Source organism: Diplotaxodon limnothrissa, linkage group LG19 (genome assembly GCF_057381915.1).
Source record: "Diplotaxodon limnothrissa isolate DT_005_m linkage group LG19, D_limnothrissa_male_GT1.1, whole genome shotgun sequence".
NCBI lineage: Eukaryota > Metazoa > Chordata > Actinopteri > Cichliformes > Cichlidae > Diplotaxodon > Diplotaxodon limnothrissa.
In genome coordinates this window covers 5,744,778-5,766,785 of record NC_140614.1, presented here as the reverse complement: position 1 = coordinate 5,766,785, position 22,008 = coordinate 5,744,778, and the positions used below count along the sequence as shown (strand labels likewise).

Sequence of the window (22,008 nt, the reverse complement as noted above, 5' to 3'; positions counted from 1 at the left end):
GAAAATAGGATGGATGAATTAGGCAAATAAGTGCAAGTGGTGTTTTACAGTAGATAAAATAAATAAATGTGGAGATTTAAAAAGATGGATTGAAAGAAGAGAAAGGGCAAGTGGAACAAGAACTACGAAACTAAACCTTGGACTTCATAAAATAAAGGGGACATAATGGCTGGAAGGGCATGCAGAACCCTGGAAGTACTTGCTAAAGACAAGACATTTAGCCAGTGTAGAAACCAGAAAGTGAATCTATAAGTCATAAATGGAAGAATTGAAGTTGCCAAAAATCAAGACACCACAAAGAGTAAACAAAGATCAGACCACAAAAAAAGGAGCTGGAGAGAAAACTCGAGAAACAAGCAAAAATGTGGTTGGTTGGAAGCGCAATATCCAGAGAGAAGAACGAAAGGGAGAAAGGAAATTAAATCAACTCAAAATGATGTAGTTTAGCATCAAAGAACTTCTGAGCTGAAATAAAAGGAAGAAAAAAAATCAATATGAAAGCACAAAAGACATAAAAATGAAGAGCTTTGACAATTAAGGTACACTTTACTGCCATTCTCTCCATAAAGTCAGTGTACTATAGAAGACAATTGTTGCTGTGCACAACAAAAGTGAAGAGGTAAAAATACGAGTGGTGCCATTCCTGTTTGGGCGTAAATATAAATCTGATTATTTGTACTGCAACTTGATTTCTTCTTATGGGCTCTTATGGACTTGAAGGTAGGATTTAACTATGGGCGCCTACTTGGCAACGTTTAATGAAACAAAGTGACACAAGGTATAAGATCAGCCTGTTTTCCATTGTCAGTGTGATAAAAGACACAAGTAGGAAATTGCCTGGTCGATTGCTGTCAATCAGTTGTGTCAAAAACTTCCAACTTTGGGGAAAAACTGTGATATTTCTAGAAAACTGCATCAGTTGTTTTAAATGTTTTTTCTTCACATTCCTGAAAGTGTGACTTTTAGATTCAAAAATAGAAAAACCTGCAGCTCCTTCACTCCCCAACTACAGAACTCAAGCACAAAAGGGAAGGAAAATATTCAGCAACACTTGCTGGTACAAAATGGAGCATTTTTAAAATCTCTCCATAAAGGACTCCACAGTCTACCGTCAAGTGCCGCTGCGGTGTTTGATTCCTGCGCGACTGCGGAGCTGCAGAGGTGCGACAGAGTTTTTATCTTTAAAGCGGTCAAAGCAGGTGAAGCAGTGAGTGAAATCTGCTGAAAACTCCTGCGACACCCTCAAACGCTTCATCATGAGATGAGCTGCAAACAATAACAATAAAAAATGTGCTCCCGTTTGAAAGACCAAGGAATATTCTACTGAAAATCTGTCTTTTGAGCATTTAATACTCACCCCCTGTAGATGGATTCACAGCAAGTACAATGGATTCAAGTGGAGATCCAGTTTCATCGTGTCAACATGTCAAAACATAGAAACATTGACATTACAAATTTCCTTTGTCAAGCGTGTTTTGGAATAAAAAAATTACCAGCAACCACTGCCTCAGTCGTTTATCCTAAGCAAGAGCTTTAAGTTTCCAGTACAGAACCATAAATAGTTCAACCGTATTTGTGTGCCCACACCTGTAAATGGTAAGAAAAAAGGTTAACTGTAGATATGCTGATGTTTTAATGATTTAAAACATTAAACTGGACAGGATAGCTTTCTATAGGGTTATATATGGAAATGTGGAACGTGATTTTGAATGTACTAATCAACAGCGGTGAATTACACAGCCATACTGCCTTTTAAAATGTTGGTGCTGAGACAAGTCAAGCTGGTTAAGCACATTACAGTGTTGAAATAATTGATAAAGTGCATTAAAGGTGTGGTTGAAGCTATGCAAGTAACACCCATGTTTAAAGTGGCTTTTTATGCGCCAGGTTAAAGTCATCATATGTGCAAGTAATCCGTATCAGCCAATAGCTCAGATTTACAAATAAGATCAGGTATTCCTAATATAATTATCTCAGGCACACACAGCCCCACCGACCTGATGAACAAACCTTATTTTTACAAGGGGCAGCCAATAAAAAGAAAGCTGGCTTAAAAGGAGGGTGACCTCAAAGGAAAGGAGCTAAAACAGCTTGTTGCTGACAGCAAATTAATGAGGGCCGGCACAAAGATCGAGTAGGAGATAAACAAGGATTATTTTGAATGCAGTATCGAGCAAGGTAACTCTAATAGAGTTCAAGAATAAAAATATGGAGCAGTCTCCTTCAAAGGGAAGGAAAATTTGTGGCTAATTTAAAGGTCAACATGTAGGAGTGGGACGAGCATAAATGCCCAGTCAGTGTGGTACCATTAATTAAGGCTATATTAACGAATCCCGAGTTTGTTTTTTTAACTAGTGTGCTTCACACAGCTGCCAAACAAGAGTTAAATGTCAAGTTGGATTGTATCTGTTCATACGTGTGTCCTCCTTATCCAGAGCAGCCACACTGAGCTGATGATGATGGAGAGCAGAAAGACCAACCTGCTGGGCCGAGCCGAGTCTCTGAAGAGGAGTGGCACTGAACTACCGAGCAGCTTCCACTGCAAAATACACAACCTGACACACATGTGGAGACAGCTGGAGGTAACACACACGCACAGTAAGACACAGTAGAGCCAAGTTTTAGAAGATACAGGAGTGCAACTGTGGCACCATGGCCACAGAGATAGTATATCACAGTAATACTCCGTTGAGACTGTGCATATAAGTCTGTGTTTCTATGTGTGTGTGTCTGTGTGTCTAATTTTAGGCTAATCAGCACTGATCCAATCTAGAACATGAAGATGATAATTAGTGTCGTCTCAATTAGGGAGCCCTGCTGCCACCATGGCCTTTAACTGTGCAGTGGAATGCACAGACAGACAGACAGACAGATCAATCTACGACTTTAAATGGATACATCATACAGTGGTGACTTAGAAAACAGAAAACACATTCGCCATAAAGTATACCGTGCTTTATTTCTTTCTAATACACATTGGACACAGTAACAGCTCTGAAGACATGCACACACACTAAAGAAAACCAGTGTAGGAATAACAGTTTTTATTTTTCTGAGATCCCAAAAATCTGAAGATAAAGCTTTGAGTTAATATTTTGGTCCATATCAACCAGAAAAGCTCTTCTGATGAGTCAACCTTTTTTGGCAAGTTATCAGTGTGTGCTTTTGATGAAAGGCACACAGTGAGTCACAAATTATGTACTTCGATACATAGACCAAACCCCTCTGGCTATCCTGTATGGGGTGCTTTGGGAGTACGGGATGTGTGCCACTTTATGACCGTTGCAGGAGCTTTGTCCTCATTCCCAGTAATAAGTTGGACTCGAGCCTGGTGTGTGTTTCACTCTTTCACAGCTACCCTTTGTCACTGATTCTGTTCATGGTTTTTATGGACAAGTCCAGCCAAGTGGCAGAAGGTTTTCACTTTGTTGCTCTTAGAATCTCATCTCTGCTTTTTGCAGATGATGTGGTTCTGTTTCCTTCATCGGGTGATGGTCTCCAGCTCAGACTGGAGCAGTTGGCAGCCAAGTTTTCCTTTGCCGGAAAAGGGTGGAGTGTCTACTCCGGGTCAGGGATGAGTGACTGGCCCAAGTGGAGGGGTTTAAGTATCTCGGGGTCCTGTTCATGAGTGGCGTCAAGGCTGCAATGGTGCAGACGGTGCGTTGGTCTGTTGTGCTAAACAAACAGCTGGGAATGAAAGCAAAACTTAGAGATAGGATGAGGAGTTCAGCAATCTGAGAGGTGCTCAGGGTAGTACTGCTACTCCTTCACACCAAAAGGTGGTTTGGGCGTCCTGCAAGGATGCCTTCTGAGTAACTCCTGGGCTGGGGAAGTTAAGATTACATCTCTTGGCCGGCCTTTTTAGCGCCTTGATAAGAGGAGAGTGCAGTTCTGCACTGTGAGGTAGTGACTGGTGATCTCTCTGGTGACATTTCTGCTGTTGGTGGTTGAACATTAATGACACCTGAAGATGAAGTGCTGCATTTGTCAGTAGAACCCTAAACTTCTATTGATGATAATACACCTACTTATCTATAATTGTATACAGTGGTCCCTCGCTATAACACCGTTCACCTTTTGCAGCCTCGCTGTTTCGCGGATTTTTGATTGGCTGCAGACCATTGTCAATCAATCTCGTGCTCTGTCTCCTGTACAGTACAGAATGCGTTCAGCTTGTCAAATTTACATAAATCTTCGATCGCTAGCAGTGTGACTCTGAAGTGCTGTACTGTATGTTTGTAAGTTTTCTCCCCAACAAACACAACATGGTCAACGATGAAACGTTTTGCACTGTCAAAGCCAACCGCGGGTGCCTTTGGTTTCATTCTATAACACTGGACTTATTTTTGTACGAAGGTTTGAACTTTGAGACAAGAGAGAAAAGTGTGAAAATGTTCATGCCTGTCTGAGAAAAGTGTAGTGAGGGTTTTTACAGCCTTAAAACATCTATAATAATTGTAAAACATAAAGTTGGCTACTTCGCGGATTTCACCTATCGTAGGTTATAATTAGTAGTTTTCTTCAGCTTTTTTCTCCAAAGTGTCCGTGGCCAACTGGAGGTCACCTGATATTCATTGTGAAAAAGTTAAATAGACTTGAACCACCTGAAACAACTTTCATCTGTATGTCTTGTACTGTATTTGGGTCATTCCAAGGACTGAAGTGAGCTCCGCATGCTTTGCTAATGGGTACGTTGGTGGCAGTTGTTTGTCTGTACCTCGGCGTGGTGATTAATTCCAGGTCTGCGGTGGGGTGACAGCTGGCGACGGCTCGTCAGGAGGCTGAAATTGCAGCGATGTGACTTTGTTCCTCCGAAGAAACAAACCGTCTCCTGTCGACCGAGTGGCACGTCACACAAACAGAGAGAAGCAACAGAGGAGCAAACACCATCTGCGTGTGTGCGCGTCATTTCCTTGTAGTCCCTAATGATGACACACACACGCACACACACACATACACAGTATTGCCTCACTCATAAAAGTTATTGGAAGTGTGTGTGTGCGTGTGTGTGTGCATTAACATATGTATCAACCTTGCTGAAAGGGATTCAATTTTAGAAATTAAACAACAGCAACAGATGAGTCTTTCTCTCTGCCTCTCTCTCTGCATCGTGTGTATTTCCGCCACAGTAACCAGGCTGTGATTAAACTTCTGTTACTGACGGGGAGGCATTTGGACTCTGAATGCCATTTCCCACGCATGCATTAAAGTTTGTGTGTGTGTCATCAGGTTGGGGGCTCTTAATCTCACATTCTCACTCGCTCTCCTGGTTTTCCTTCATCCGTCACCTCTTCAAATTCTGCAAGTATGTGGACACCCCATTAGCATGTCACAGTTACCAGAACTGAAACCAAACAGCTTTTGAAAAAGCAAATGCCCAAAAAACGCCACAGCTGTCCATTCCTGCAGGTTCTTAGTGTTTAGCTTAAATCATCACTAATGAGTAAAGAGACTAGAGGTTGGCATCTTGAGTAATTAGATGACAGAAGTAAGCACAAGTTGTAAACATGGGAATCTTTCCCATCATCGCCTTCCCACCCACATGATGAAAATGCTTCTCTTACGCAGTTAAGCTCTATATTATTCAGGTCCTGTCATCTCCATACAGTGGGGCAAAAAAGTATTTAGTCAGCCACCGATTGTGCAAGTTCCCCCACCTAAAATGATGACAGAGGTCAGTAATTTGCACCAGAGGTACACTTCAACTGTGAGAGACAGAATGTGAAAAAAAAATCCATGAATCCACATGGTAGGATTTGTAAAGAATTTATTCGTAAATCAGGGTGGAAAATAAGTATTTGGTCAATAACAAAAATACAACTCAATACTTTGTAACATAACCTTTGTTGGCAATAACAGAGGTCAAACGTTTACTATAGGTCTTTACCAGGTTTGCACACACAGTAGCTGGTATTTTGGCCCATTCCTCCATGCAGATCTTCTCGAGAGCAGTGATGTTTTGGGGCTGTCGCCGAGCAACACGGACTTTCAACTCCCGCCACAGATTTTCTATGGGGTTGAGGTCTGGAGACTGGCTAGGCCACTCCAGGACTTCCAAATGCTTCTTACGGAGCCACTCCTTTGTTGCCCGGGCGGTGTGTTTTGGATCATTGTCATGTTGGAAGACCCAGCCTCGTTTCATCTTCAAAGTTCTCACTGATGGAAGGAGGTTCTGGCTCAAAATCTCACGATACATGGCCCCATTCATTCTGTCCTTAACACAGATCAGTCGTCCTGTCCCCTTGGCAGAAAAACAGCCCCATAGCATGATGTTTCCACCCCCATGCTTCACAGTAGGTATGGTGTTCTTGGGATGCAACTCAGTATTCTTCTTCCTCCAAACACGACGAGTTGAGTTTATACCAAAAAGTTCTACTTTGGTTTCATCTGACCACATGACATTCTCCCAATCCTCTGCTGTATCATCCATGTGCTCTCTGGCAAACTTCAGACGGGCCTGGACATGCACTGGCTTCAGCAGCGGAACACGTCTGGCACTGCGGGATTTGATTCCCTGCCGTTGTAGTGTGTTACTGATGGTGACCTTTGTTACTTTGGTCCCAGCTCTCTGCAGGTCATTCACCAGGTCCCCCCGTGTGGTTCTGGGATCTTTGCTCACCGTTCTCATGATCATTTTGACCCCACGGGATGAGATCTTGCGTGGAGCCCCAGATCGAGGGAGATTATCAGTGGTCTTGTATGTCTTCCATTTTCTGATGATTGCTCCCACAGTTGATTTTTTCACACCAAGCTGCTTGCCTATTGTAGATTCACTCTTCCCAGTCTGGTGCAGGTCTACAATACTTTTCCTGGTGTCCTTCGAAAGCTCTTTGGTCTTGGCCATGGCGGCGTTTGGAGTCTGACTGTTTGAGGCTGTGGACAGGTGTCTTTTATACAGATGATGAGTTCAAACAGGTGCCATTCATACAGGTAACGAGTGGGGGACAGAAAAGCTTCTTACAGAAGACGTTACAGGTCTGTGAGAGCCAGAGATTTTCCTTGTTTGAGGTGACCAAATACTTATTTTCCACCCTGATTTACGAACAAATTCTTTACAAATCCTACCATGTGGATTCATGGATTTTTTTTTCACATTCTGTCTCTCACAGTTGAAGTGTACCTCTGGTGCAAATTACTGACCTCTGTCATCATTTTAAGTGGGGGAACTTGCACAATCGGTGGCTGACTAAATACTTTTTTGCCCCACTGTATATGATTGTGGGTAACTGGCATCATTGTCATTGGAGCAGGGACTTAACATACGCTCCATAAGACAAAACTGTCTGCTTGCCATAACACATACTGTGCAGCACTGGCTCAGACAACCATGCATATATAAATATGTAGTGGCAAAGATTATATTTGATACAATAATCCTACTATTGATTTAATGCATATAATTTTTATAAGTTAACATCGATCCCCAAGATAATTGTCCATAACCATACTATGTTAACCAACTTTAAACATATGCCAAGGCAGCTCACTCTCTTGGCAATATTCACTTTTAAGGGGATAGCATTGTATTTTTATATAAACATTAAGTATAATAATATTATAAATGTATTTCGAACTAATTAGGCAGCTCATTCTCTTTCTCTTGACGATCCTTTCTTTAAAGATGTAACACATTTTGCGGTCGACTTGAATGAAAGGCAGATGTGAAATGTAAAAGTGAGATCAGAGGTCAAATATGACATGATATATGATTCAGACTATAATGTGTTGTTTATAATCCTCATACACCAGCATCATTTCCTAAATGCTGCCAATACAAAGGCAGTAAAATGTTCAGCATAGTTTTAAAGATAAAAGACAAATTTGGCCTTAGATGACCTTGAAGAAGAGGTCATCACTTTGACCTTCAGATCAGTCTATTGATCTTGAAGTAAAGGTTAAAGGCCAATTGTGACCACCACCACACTTTTTAAGAATCATAGTTTCTAAGTAATACGTCTTTTTTCGATTTTCTGCCAATAAATCATTAAGTTGATCTTTTTTGATGTTAACATGACCCCACTCTGCACCCCTACAAACCTTTAGCAAAATTAAGTGACAACTTTCTTTCACAAAGAATAACACGCTACCGAAAACAACCTATAACAAAGCCTTTATTAATGGCAGTGCTGAGGACTGTAAACCAGGGAACCAAGTTTATTTTTTGCTTGGGAAATTATTTTGTTACTTTTTGTGATGAGTTATGTTCGTTCTGTACTACCTTTGTTGAACGCGATTTCCCCGGAAGCTCAGGTTTCTTTCTGATCCTTCCGATGTTGGATTGAAGCCTAAAGAATTCTTTCTTGATTAAAAAAAGGTTTCATTGTTTTTCAAGGTTCCATGTCCTCCCAAAACGCAACCTGTTGTATCAACACTATTAAGAAGAATGTGCACTCTTAATAATAACGCCAGGTGAGCAGGATGAACAGGGACCTCTTCTGTCTTCACCCAAACTTTCAGTCTTTCTATTTCTTCTATTTCTGTCTCCTCCCAATCACATTTATTTCTCCTCCTTTACCTCTGATATTTGTTTCCCTGTTTTCCTTTCATTTTACTTTTTATCACTCTATTTCTTGCAGTGTTAAATTTTAGCTTATGTTAAATATGTCAGAGGTCTCACTTGTTTCTGTCTTTCTGTCTTCTTCTCCTTCGGTCCTTTGCTCTCTCCTCACCCTTCCAACCTGGCGCCTCAGTGGCGTATTAACGGGCCTGTCGGTGCTCGCGTCGGCATCTGGTGCTCTGACACAAATTGGGAATTAACTGGAATTGATGTCCTGTGTCTCGCCTCTGAACTATCCTGGCCTTATGAAGAATTTATGACATAGCAAACACACGCACACACACAACCTGAATGATGAAGAAATAAAGAGGTTGTAAATTAGCTGTCATCTTTTCTGTCATGCTTTTTGGCAGCCAGATTTTTTTGGGGGGCGGTTTTGCAGCTGTTCAAGGTCAAACTGTATGTGTATGGGTATTTACAGTACATACACTGGATACTATACACATAATGTGGAGGCAGAGCTGACAGGAATGAAATGAGCTTGAGCTTAAGCTTGAGAATCAGGCTTCACAGCTCTTTAGCAAACAAACAAATATTTGGAGATCTGCTGGTCATCTTGCCTTGTGATATGAATATGTTCACCAATGTATGTTTTAGGAAAAAAGATGTTTTTGCCTGCTGTCTTGGGAAAATGTTCTTTATGTCTCTTAAATTACATCCTTGATGGCAGCTATTTCTCCTTGGATATGAGCTATCTTGCTCTCGTTTCTCTTTCTGTTTCTTGTTCTCTCCGTCAAATTAAGAAGACATTCATGATCTTAGCACAAAGCTAACTGCACACTTGACTGTTTGGGGTCCTGTTGTTGCAGTAGTTCATTGTCTAATGGGTTGTTATTACCTGCCAGAGTTCAGCTAAAGTGCTTTCTCCTATACTAATGACTCAGTACCTTTTGTATCAACACACACATATATATATATGCAAATTAACAACAGAAACCCACATTGGGCTTGTTCAGGAGCAACTCTGTGTTCTGTTATTCCTGCCATGGCTGCTTGTTACAGTCATAGTGGAAACTTCAAGATAGCAGCTATCTGAACCTTGAAATTTTCCAAACAATGCATTATGAACCCTGAACAGGACAAGATACAGAGTACAGCTCCCACTGCAGAAACCAAAAGGTATGAAAAGAGAATTACTTCTGGTTTGCCAGCTATTTGGAAACATGGAAGGATGTAGTCGTTGTGTTTGTTGTATTTTACATGCTGAGAATGATGTAGTATAAGACCAAACCTTGGGACTCAACTTTCTTGCTTACTGGTTAAAATTGCTCCAATCCAACTTTATTTATAGAGCACTATAAAACAACATGATAGACCAAAGTACTTTCCAGTAAGAAACAGTAATAAAAGTTTAAAAAAAATATGCATTAAACAGACAAAGAAAATAAAATCACAATAAAATAAATAAATAAATGAGAAAAGATCAACATGAATAAGTAAATATTAAAACATGAATAAAATAGACGAATAATAAAATAACTAACTCTGGTATTACTCCTAAAATGCCTTGGAAAAAAAATCAAATGTTGATGCCAGCCTAATATGGAGGGGCAACTTATTCTATACATGGGAGCCGCAACAGCGAAAGCCCCGGTGTGTCAGTCTCGACATGGGGACAGCAAGGAGTGACTGGTCATATGATCTGAGAGAACGTTGTGGAGTGTATAAGTGTAGAAGGTCTGCCAGGTAGGTAGGAGCCAGGCCATTTAAAACTTTAAAAGCAAACAATAAAATTGTTTGTTTGTTTTCAAAGTGAAAATGCCACATTGTTAGTGTATGGATGTTTTGTGACATTGGTGACACCTTAAGACGCAAACAGTTCCTAGCGTGTATTAAAGAATAATCGCTGTTATTATAACTTCTTCTATTAAAGTAAACATGGCAGTAGGGCTGCCACAAACGATTATTTTGATAGTCGACTAGTCACCGATTATTTATGCGATTAGTCGACTAATCAGATCATCATCCACTGGACGTAAAACTACAGCTTATTGCACCAGCAGCATCTGCTCTTATATAACTATCATTAGCTTACAGCTTTAAGCTTTTAAGGTGCTAACTAAAAATAAAGACAAGATGATAGTTTATTCAATTTTAATGAAATTTGCAGATTGTTTCGGTAAAGTTTAATAAACTCCTTGCTATCTAAAATATAACAGGACACCGGAGTATATTCTCCAGCATCTCACACTTCTGATAATCAGCTGTCTGCTTGACGTTTATTCAGCTGTGTAAAAACTATAACTTTAATCTCAGCCAAACCGATTTACTCAGGAACAAATAAAATACTAAAAAAAAGCCAAACAATAACATTTTTAATTTATCTAAGTGACTCATATATATTTAACCTGAGTCGCGAAAGACGGCGGTGGGTTTGAAAACAATTTGCCGGGAGTCCGGTGTTCTCACGGCGCTAGTGACCTAGCCCCCGGCTAGCTATCGAGCTAGTGGGTAACAGACGTCTCCGAAAACGTCGGAGCGCTTTTGAAAATATGTGGTGTCCTGATAAACTGAGCAGATATTTGAGGTTTACACAGCTACATTCTCGCCTGAAAATATGTTAAACGTTTATTTTGTGACCCAGAAAGAATAATAAGAGTAATATTAAAACTAACTAGCTACCGCCATTGTTGGAAACTAAGCTGGGCCGCGCTATGAATTCTGGGACACAGCTGCTTCTTCTTCTTCGGGGTTTAACGGCAGCTGGCATCCTTGTACATGCTGTGCTGCCATCTTCTGTTTCAGTCCGTTATTACACTCTTAAATCCTGCTATTATTCCTGCGTCTTTTGCGATCTTACAAAGCTTCAAACGACACGTCGACTATTAAATCAGTCGTCGACGATTTTGATAGTCGACGTAATCGTGACTAGTCGACAAATCGTGGCAGCCCTACATGGCAGTATGATCTTCCTATCTGCTAATCCTGACAACCTGTTCATGTACTACTGTTCCCTATTTGCCCACTGCTAGTAGCAAAGTGTTTTTGTGGGTTTTCTGAGCGTGGCTTATGTAACGGAGTTGGTTCTGGTAGTGATGTCATTTTTCAGCGGTTTTCAGTGATCATTTTTATTAGAACATTTGTAGTTATGCAGTGAGGTCAGCCGTACTGAGTTGCTCCTGCAAGGAAAAATTCAAAGAGAAAATATTAGGTATTAGATAATTAGTAATGACAACATGAAGATAACCTAGCAAAAGCATTAGCGCTACGTCTTTATCAATCAATTGTGTTCTGTGTATGAGATTAAATAAACTGGAGTGTGTCCAAACTGGAGAAATGTAGAAGGACAACTTTGGAAGATTCAGACTTGACGAGACTGCTCTTTTGGACTGTATAGTAAATCTTACTTTCCTACATGCAAATTGAAGCTAAAGCTAAAAAAAACGAAGAACGTATTTATTTATGTTCCTTTGGCATGTTGCACTCTGAATGTTACTGCTGATATCATGGCCTGGTCTCTGCCTTGAGCCTGTGATTGGTGGCCATCACAAGTTTGTTTGTTTTGTATTGATGAGCACTTTTAAGAAACACACACACACACACACACACACACACACACACACACACACACACACACACACACACACACACACACTTGTTGAACTCCAACTGGAGAATAGTCTCTCTCAGCGGCTTACTGTGTCTCACTGTGTGATCAACAGGGGTTGGAAAATTACTCTGCAGTGCTTATTACACACACACACACACACACACACACACACACACACACACACACACACACACACACACACACACACACACACACTTTGAGTCGCGCTCTTGTTGTTTTCAGTTGTTCCTATTTGAAACCGTGATTGCTCCGCGCCAAACCCTCTTTCAGTTTGTATTGTGTCTAAATGATGTTTTGTTTTGGGTGTGAATATCACAACTCTGTAGGAGAAGCTGCTAGAAGCTCTGAATTAGCAGCTGATCTGTTTGCACCTGGAAAAACACCAGACATATTCCCAGAGTTTTATTCATTCCCAACAGAAGGTTTGTGATGACAACAAGCTAATTGATAGTTTTGATAACACCGTTAGAAACTTTGTCTAAACGTGTTATTATATAAAAATAAAACTTTAAAGATTTTTTCTTACATCAAGAAATGCAGAAATGTGAGAAATATTATAATTATATAGAGAGAGACATACAGCAAAGTAATGTAACCTTTCTACAAGACATTTTATGCAAGAATTAGAAAATATGATGACGTACAGTCCAAGTTTGAAGTCAACTCAACTCTGAAACTAGTAATTGAAACGATTACCAATGGGACTGTACGATATCACTGATTGATCTGTGACTGGGTGGGAAATATTCCAGTTTAACCTTCCAGTAGCACCTGTCAGCTGTAAATCCATGCACAGTCTGTGTTCGCAGCATCAGTAGAGCATTAGATCAAATGAAATTACTTTTAATTTCCAGTTAACTTGTACAGTATTGTATGTGAGAGCAAACCAGCAACCTCCCCCACCCCCCAATGTAAACACGATCTCATGTCAACAAGAACATTATGATTATATTATTACATCTTGAACAGCAGCACTGACATCAATGACATTACTGAAAATGTAATCTTCACACTTGCAGCTAGGCGCAGAATACATGACATCCCTATTATTGATCTGCACATTTATAAAGGTAGATGATTAATAGCTGTGTGAGTATTGATTGATATGCTACTTTACATGATGGAGTATTGACATAACAAGGAGTCCTCAATGTAATTGCCTGACTTTTTCCTTTTTTTCCCCCCCGGACTCTTCTCTCTTATTTCAGAAAATCCTCTCCAAGCATTCAGGACCTGGTAGGTCTGAGCAAAACCAGTCGTCCAACATAAAAGCTCAGCTGGCTGGAGGTCGAGGTGTCACTGTGGAAAACCCTCGATCAGCCCTGTCCCCACTTACCAACTCACTTCTGGAGCAGTTGGAGGCCCGTATCAAGGAGCTGAAGGCGTGGCTGCGAGACACTGAACTCCTCATCTTTAACTCCTGCCTCAGACAGGACAAGGATGCTTCAGAGCAGCTCCAGAGCTTCAAGGTAGGAAGGAAAGTGTCTCGGTTTGTCTCTTCGGATGTTTGCCTCAATATCAGTTAAATTAGGATTATATTAGTCTAATAGTAGAAACCTACAGCAGTCAGTTGTTACATATCAAGCTCTTTTATTTCATCATGGCAAACTTTTTTCTCAGTACACCTTCATTAAGCAAAGTACTCCCTTGATTTGTTTCGTGACTAAATGTAATCCTACAGAGAAGTACTATAGTCAGACCACCAACTTTACAGATGTGTATCTGAAATCACAATAAATGAAGATGAGTGTGGTTTGATATCTTACTGATAATATATTTGGTGTGACACCTTCCACACAGGGCATGATTTACTAAACAGGGCAAAAAGCGTGTGACCGTAATCCCCAAATAATGCTCATTGGTTTGAAAGTTTTAAGGTTTTTTTTTAACCAGAGCTCAGCAGTTTTCTAAACTCAGTTGCAGCCACTTCATTTCAATATCAAGCACAAAAAATAAGACAGGTGCGTTTTTCTCCTCCCTATATATGTTGCACATTAAGAAAGGGCCTCTTATGCAACAAGGTCACTCAGAAAAAAATGTCTGAATTGTCACCTTTTACACGTAATCTTGTCACTGTACTTTTTTAACACCAAAACCCAGTTTGCGTTGCCGCATCCGTTGATTAATATGACGATATGTTGATGGTATTAATGCTCCAATTGAATAAGAACAGATAGCAGGTGACACAGCATGGCTTTTTATGCTGTATCACCTGCTGCTAAATACTATACATACTTTTTCAATGTTGGAACTTTTATAAAGTCTACTTTTGGGTAATAAAATTTCTATTTCAGGTGTGATAAGTAGGGCATTTAGCATCAAAATTTGACAAATCAAACATGTGATGCTACAGAACCCGCCGTGGTGATCTGTTGTGAATAGCTGAACGTACAGGGCTCTAAAAAGCTATTCGACCCCTTTTTGCTGTGCTATTCTTTGCATATTTTAATACTTAAATGCTTCAGATCATCACACAAATTTTAATATCAGACAAAGATAACATGGTTAAATACAAAATGCATTTTTTTTAAAAAAAGAAGAAAAAAAAAGAGAAAAAAAGAAAACAAGAAAAAAAAAAGATTAATATGACGATATGTTGATGGTATTAATGCTCCAATTGAATAAGAACAGATAGCAGGTGACACAGCATGGCTTTTTATACTGTATCACCTGCTGCTAAATACTATAAATACCTTTTCAATGTTGGAACTTTTATAAAGTCGACTTTTGGGTAATAAAATTTCTATTTCAGGTGTATAGTTGGCCAAGATGGACAGATGAGTAGTAATCATATGATCCAGTGTAGTCTTCAGTTTAGTTTGCCCACACGTGTCCATTTATAAATTACTGCAGATGGAAACATCACTCGTCTCTGCCTGAACTAATACTTTACTTGATATTAGTGTGTATATCATGAGTATCTAGTTAAATGACTAAAGAAAAAGCCAATCAGTTGAGTTTATTTCAAAAGTTTACCAAGTTCACTATTCAAAATAACATTTCTTGCCTTTGATAAACCAGCTTCTGTATTTAATGGCACAAAAACAGCAACAAAATAATTCAACTACTTGACTTTGTATACAAATATGAATCTAGATAAACTAACAGTTTTCAAACACAAATCATCAGAAACAAAGACACAAGATAACAAAGTGACAGCAAATAGATCCATACTGTGTGTGTGTGTGTGTGTGTGTGTGTGTGTGTGTGTGTGTGTGTGTGTGTGTGTGTGTGCGTGTGTGAGTAAAGCATTCAGAGGTTCTGTCTGAGGTCCACTGTCACTTTTCTTCATTAGCTTTTGCAAATATGTGACAAAGCTTTGGCAAATCAACACCGAGCATTAACAGAAAACATTGTGACTGTGTGTGTGTGTGTGTGTGTCTTTGTGTTGTTGCTAAGTATAGTAATACATCGTCTTAATGAGGCCAAATGAAAGCAGGGCTGTTTTGAAGCGATGGATGTATAGAGGAAACAGCAGTTAACCTTAAAAGCCACGGGACACTAACAGGATATTAATCAGCCTACATCACACAGCGAACAGCTAGCTGCGCTGATTAGCCTAGCCCTGCCGTGTGACTGACAACCAGAGACACACACGCAAATCCACGCAATCACCGTGTAAGTGTACCCACTGATATAGAACTGCATGCACACAGAAGTACATTAATTCATATACGTTTGAATTATGCTCATAAATGCTGCACAGTTAAATTACACACACATATGCAAATAAAGAGACTCAGGCAGAGGCATGCATTAAAAATGAATGCATAAAAACATATAGCTGACTGCAGTAACACAAAGAAATGAAAGCACGACTAGACAAACAGCCCTGCTGAAACAAAAAAGTTGCTTCCGTGTGATTAAGAATGTAGAACTTTAATCTTTTTGTAACCTTTCAGATTCTTTGGTTGTGACAGCTTTTACGCAAAAGAATCAGCAGCACATAATCTTTATTCATTTGAGCTTAGGCCTAAAAAGTTGGGAAAGTTTGTAAAGTGAGCATATTTGTGCATGTATGCATGTAACTGTGCATTTCATGCCTCGGGTTGAGTGTACAAAGGGAATACATAAGAGCGTGATAGAACCTTGGAATGACCCACCTGGTCATACCTCATGAAGTAGATCTGAGTGGTAAGATAGCTTTAATATTTCTAGTAAACAGAAATAAATGTGGTTTCTAAAGTGTCCAAAACTAGTTATGAAATGTCCTGTAAGGGCTTACTTTCAATCATCATCATTTTTGGCTTCAGAATTTGTAATGTAAGTAGTCTTTTTTTATCAACACCTATTAGAAGGAAGCATGTTGATAGCATCTAACTTACATACATCATTACTAGCTCTATTGTGGTGTACGACCACTACACAAGGGAACCTTTTTTCAAGTCTAGGAATGTAAAAAAAAACCTGGGCAGGGTTTAAATATAAATAGAAATAACTATTAAGCATATTTTTAAAGGAATGTGCTACTAAAGTATAAAACTCTATTTCTGTTTGCTTACTTTAGATGTCAGCTATCAGGTGTCCACTCCTGTTTATGGGCCACAAAAAGGAAGAATACCCATTATTCCCAATCCTGCATTAACATTTTTATAGTTTGCATGATGGAATTTAGCCTCCAAGTTATCAATAGGAGCCCAAAATAAACAAATATCTATAACACATTTGCCACAAAGTAAAAAAGATGACTTTTATTTTCTATCAGCAGACGTCAGGATGCTGTACATTTGTGTTTCTTCTTTTGAATGAATGATGTATTGTTTGGGTGTTGTTGTAAAAAAAAGAAAAAAAAAAGAAGTATAGGTAAAGCCTGGTGTGCCTTCTGAAAAAGCCATCCTGCTAATGTTTATTAGATTGCCAATGTTTAATAAAAAAATCTCCAAATAGCACAAACTATCTTTGCTTCTCATCACAAAAAAATAACGCCATTTGGGTCAATTTTTTGTAAAGTTGATGTGAATGCAAAACACAAACTGGCTGCTTAAATGATGAAACTGTACAGAAACGAGAGTTTATCTGAAGAAAGTGAGCCTCTCACTTTTGATCCTTGTCACAGCTCTCAGTGGGAAGCCATTGATTTTTGGCAGAAAGAGGCCGTGAGCTTCTGGAGAAATGAAGATTGGAAATATTGATAGCAGTCATTTGTATGGAGAGAGAGAGCGTGAGAGAGAAAGAGAGAGAGAGAAAAGGGGGCTCAATTTTAAGAGAAGTCGACTCCATTTTAGCGATCATTTGTCTGTTTTTGGTGTTGGGACGCGTAAATGGGTTCGATTTCTGCACTGCAACCTATTACTGTAGGGCTATATGAGAAAGCAGTGGGGGTCGGCAGGGGTCGCACGGGCACACACACACACAAATGCAAAAAACAACAGCATACATTGAGAAAATACATATGCATCCTCACAGGTAAATGTACAGTTCAGACACATTTCTGCATTATAGAAATGTTATATAGTCTATTATTGTAGTCAGCACAGTGGTTCCAGAGTTCAAGAACAACTGTCTGCAGATGACGCTGTCCACAAAAAGTTTTCTCAACACCTTCATCACTTGCTTTGCTGCTAATAGATTTGGTTGGGCAATCCACTCTCAGTAATGGAAATGAACGAGTGAGCTGCTATCGGTGCTTGTACGGCTGGTCCTTTAAACTGGCCCATTGGCCAAAATTGCATTGGCCCACCGGGAGAATGTCAGAGGTGCCCAGCCCTGGATGCTGTCTTTAAACAGTAGACGCTACAGCTGTAATGTTTCAGTCTTTTGGTGTAGATTACTGCTAAGGGAGAAGTTAAGTGAAGTGCTCTACTAACAAGGTGAAGGAGAAACCTTAACAGGGAGTGTATCAGTGTGTCAGTTCCACTGCTTGAACCTTGTTGAAATGTTTATCAGAAGAAGTGAGTTGATTTCAGTCCGTATTTTTCAGTCTTTGGTATCGTCAGCGTCTCCTAAATATCAGCTGTCTTTCTCTGTCCCTTTCTCTCTCTCTTTTTCTTTTTTTGCACTGAGCTGCCACCCCTCCTCCTCCACCTGGCTGTCTATAACCTGGCTCTTAATTGAATTAATGCTCCTTAAAGATACGGCGTCAGCCAGACGTTCCTCCGGCAGGCCCTGGGCCTCCGATGACTCTCTATTGTAGTAGAAATGCTGTGGGGCCTGGACACACCAAGAATTAATAGACTGAACCCCCACACACACTTGGTCTCACATATGCACAGTGGAAAGCACTCACAGCTACAAAACACACCTGCTCTCCAGTGTGTACAGGTATGCGGGCTAAAAATGAGTCTCACACACTAACAGCTTTTTCTTGAAAGTTAAATGTTGCCTGCCAGTGGGTTTCACGCAGCTTCTTGCTCATCTAATTGGCTATATTTAGTATCATCAGTGCAGTCAGATCAAAAGTCCTAACACAAACCAAAAGAAAGTGGTTGCTTTATCTGGTACATTAATCAGTAAAAAGATTAGAAAATACCAGAATTATTTTTTTTAAATCACTCTTATTTACAGGAATTCAAAACAAACATAAAAAAACAAATCAATAAAACTTGATAAACATAAAAAAAGAAATAGTCGGTTTTCACTGCACAGTACTGATTCAATATGGGTGCATTGCTTTTAAAATCTGTTAAATGATTGTTCAGGGGATCATTTTTTCTGTTGATTGACAACTTGTTTCAGCCTCAAGGAAAGACAGGATTTCATTCTGATTAAGAAAGAATTGTTTCCTTCAAAAAGGATTGGGAATGTCGATATTGTAGGAAAAACATATTTGTTCTTCCATAGTATAAAGACAATAACGCAGTAGATGCATCTGTTTATAAGTCGACTTTCGTTCCGTCTGTCTCGGAAACGGATAAGTATCCATGTTCAAAGTCAGTTTCTTTTGTCAGACAGACACACACTGTTAGGAGGCGACCTCTCGACACACACATTCACACACAGATGCTCGCACAGATAGGTGGATACGAGTGTGAGTGTTTAACTCGTTCCTCTGAGGTGAACCTCCTCTGTGTCTTATCTCCCTACCTGTCTCTATTTCCATTTACATCTCTTTTTTCCTTATCTCTTTCTCGACTGTCCTTTTTTCGGGCTTTTCCTGTCTCCCCTTGTTCCTTGTGTCTGCCTGTCATTTTCTCTTTTTCTGTCGTCCTTAGCGCATCTCTTTCTTTCTCCTGGTGCTGCTATCTGTTCAGCTGCTCCCTCTCTCCCCTGCCGTCGATAGTAGATGAACCTGTCCTCCCCTACTGTTACCCATGGACCCCTCGTCCCCCCACAGACCCTTCTAATCATGCTCTTTGGCCTCCGGCCCTCCCACCCTCCTCGTTGGGCCATTTCTATTTTCAGCTTTCTTTCCTCTTGCCAATTTAACCCCCCACCACACACACACACACACACACACACACACACACACACACACACCATATCACAAGTCCATCCTTTCTCTCCCTTTCAAAGACTTATGACCCATACCCCCTTTATATCGACACATACCCACCTATATCCCGACTTATTCTAAACCAGCACACAATTCTGTATTACAACGATTCTCTGTGATATACTTTATTATTCCAAAACAACTTACATGTGTCATGTGCCTGTCTCTGTCTCTATGCATGAATCCTACTCTTTCCTTTCAAAAAATTAAAAATGGAGTCGCTATGCATTTCCACTTAATGCACCTCCAAACACTGTGACATGATCTGCTGTGGCTTGGACGGGGCCTTGTTTAGACAAAGAGACAGAGCCAACTGAAGAGCTGTAAACCCTCTTTACATAAAACTCCCCTTATTCAACATATCATTGTTATTTTAAACACCATGCTCCTCACATGTATTCCAACCACCTCACGTGTATTTAAACAATTATATAGAAATAATTAAATGACAACTCCATACAAGACTGGATTACAAACTTGGCAAATCTGGCATCTTACCCAGGACTCCAGACCGTCACGGATCTCTGGAGCAGAACACAGTTCAGTTTTGCCCCGGGTACCCAGTTTGGGTTTATCAAGTCCTGATATTTTGTGGCAGTCGCAAGTAGTCTCATTGCCAGAGCAAAAAACTGGCAGTAAACCTATACATGGCAGCCAGGGTGAAGATTCCAACTCCATCTGAAAACCTCACACTGCGGAATTTGAGCATTTTTGCACACAGTGTGAACTTCAGTTTTTTCCCCCCTGTATCTCTTACAAAATTCCCACTTTACAGGTTTTACAGGCATATGATCAGTAACTCTTTCAACAAGTATACAGTTCGAAAAGAACTTTCTGGAGTTCTGTGGATTTAGGCTGTCTTCTGAATCCCAGGCTGATTCCATGATGTTGAGGTTAGGCCTCTGTCGGGCTCGTACCATCTGTTATGCGACTTCTGTGGCTAGTTCTGTTTCAGCTTTTTGTCAAGTTTGGAGGCATTTAGATGCCTGACAGCACTGAATTGTCTTAACAAGCTAAAATGTCTGCACATTGCTGCTAGAAATGCTTTAGTACCTACATCTTTACTGCATTTCAGCTTTTTTGCTGTTTCTTATTTAGAATGATTATTTTGTGTTTGCAACGACTTGGGTGAATTATTTAATTACAAAAAAATATATATTCGGATTGCCTTGGGTTAGAGATAGTGTTGCTGATAGATAGTGTTGAGACATTGCTTCACATTAAAAGTTACTCTTGCTGGCTACGATGCTGAGAAATGCTGCAAAGGCAGGCAGAGATTTTGTTCTCAAACAGAGGACCAATGATCACGTGAATGAGCATTCTTGAAAGATCTCGCAAAGTTTTCTGTTATAAATTGTCTCACCCAGATGCCATTTTTGCCCCTTAAACATTTGCTTCTTTGCTCGATTAGATGTCTCAAATCGGGAGGTTTTAAAGCCTGAATTAATTACTCACTGAATCACTTGAATATATCCATCCTTTCGTTGTATATTTTTGTGAACACCTCTCTCCATAACATGCATAGCCCACCTCCCCTCCCTCAGTGTCTCTCAGGCAGCTAATAGAAGGTGACAGCGAGGCTCTGATATCGATACCTGCTGCATGATGAGGATTAAAGATCCACCGACTCCCTGCCAAGAACACAAGCTGCTGTGTGTTTGTGTGTCTTTTGATTATGCCCGTCTCTGTGTGTTTCTTAGTTGTAGTTCTGTTTGTGTTTATGCCTCGGTTCGGTACGTGTGTGTTTGATTCGCGCGCTTGTTGATGTTTTGAAGAGGTGTTTTCTCGTTAAGAGTTGCTCGTTGGGGGTTGAAGGCGAGCAAACAGGTGAGACGTTACCACGGTAACGGCGTCAACAAACAGATCAGACTTTCATCTTCATCTGCTCAGGAGGAGAAGAAAACACTCGGCTCTTTCATCAGCTAAAGGAATCGAGACAGAGGGAGAATCAAAAACCAGCATAGAGACAGAAGCAGAAGAAAGCTCTGAAGACAAAAGGATGTAGAGAGACACCGGAAAAGTGAGGAAAGCAAGCGAGCGAGAGAGAGACAAGAGCGGTCAGCGGCAAAAGGAAGGAGGATGGAAGAGAAAATCACGGCCACGACAAAGGAGAAGACAATTATCATTTAGTCGCTGTGAAAACCATCAAGAAACAAACTGAAAAAGAGGCGATGATGGCCATAGAGAGGAAGAGCCAGTGAAGAGTAATGAAGACAGAGGAAGAACAGAACAGGAGATTAATTGACACATTTTATTGTCATGTAGAGTTTGAACTTTTCATAACCAACCAGGTATTTATTTAAGGACACCGCAGTCTGATATCTTTCCTCCATTATACAGCCGAGGAGACCTTGAAAAGCAGGGTGTATTTAAAATAAGGTACTCAGTAATTACTACATATTAAAAAACGTATATGTGTCGGATTGCTGAATGACAGAGACACTTTCT

At 40.1% G+C, this 22,008-nt stretch overlaps 1 protein-coding gene across 1 annotated transcript in view; it reads left to right on the top strand.

Moving 5' to 3' along the window:
* Window positions 1-22,008, top strand: part of akap6 (A kinase (PRKA) anchor protein 6) — a 213,787-nt gene that overhangs the window by 151,562 nt on the left and 40,217 nt on the right. Inside the window, exons 15-16 of the mRNA XM_085343525.1 lie at window positions 2,436-2,582; window positions 13,337-13,597. Coding sequence (XP_085199651.1) covers window positions 2,436-2,582; window positions 13,337-13,597 — 408 coding nt within the window. The remainder of the gene's footprint in view (window positions 1-2,435; window positions 2,583-13,336; window positions 13,598-22,008) is intronic.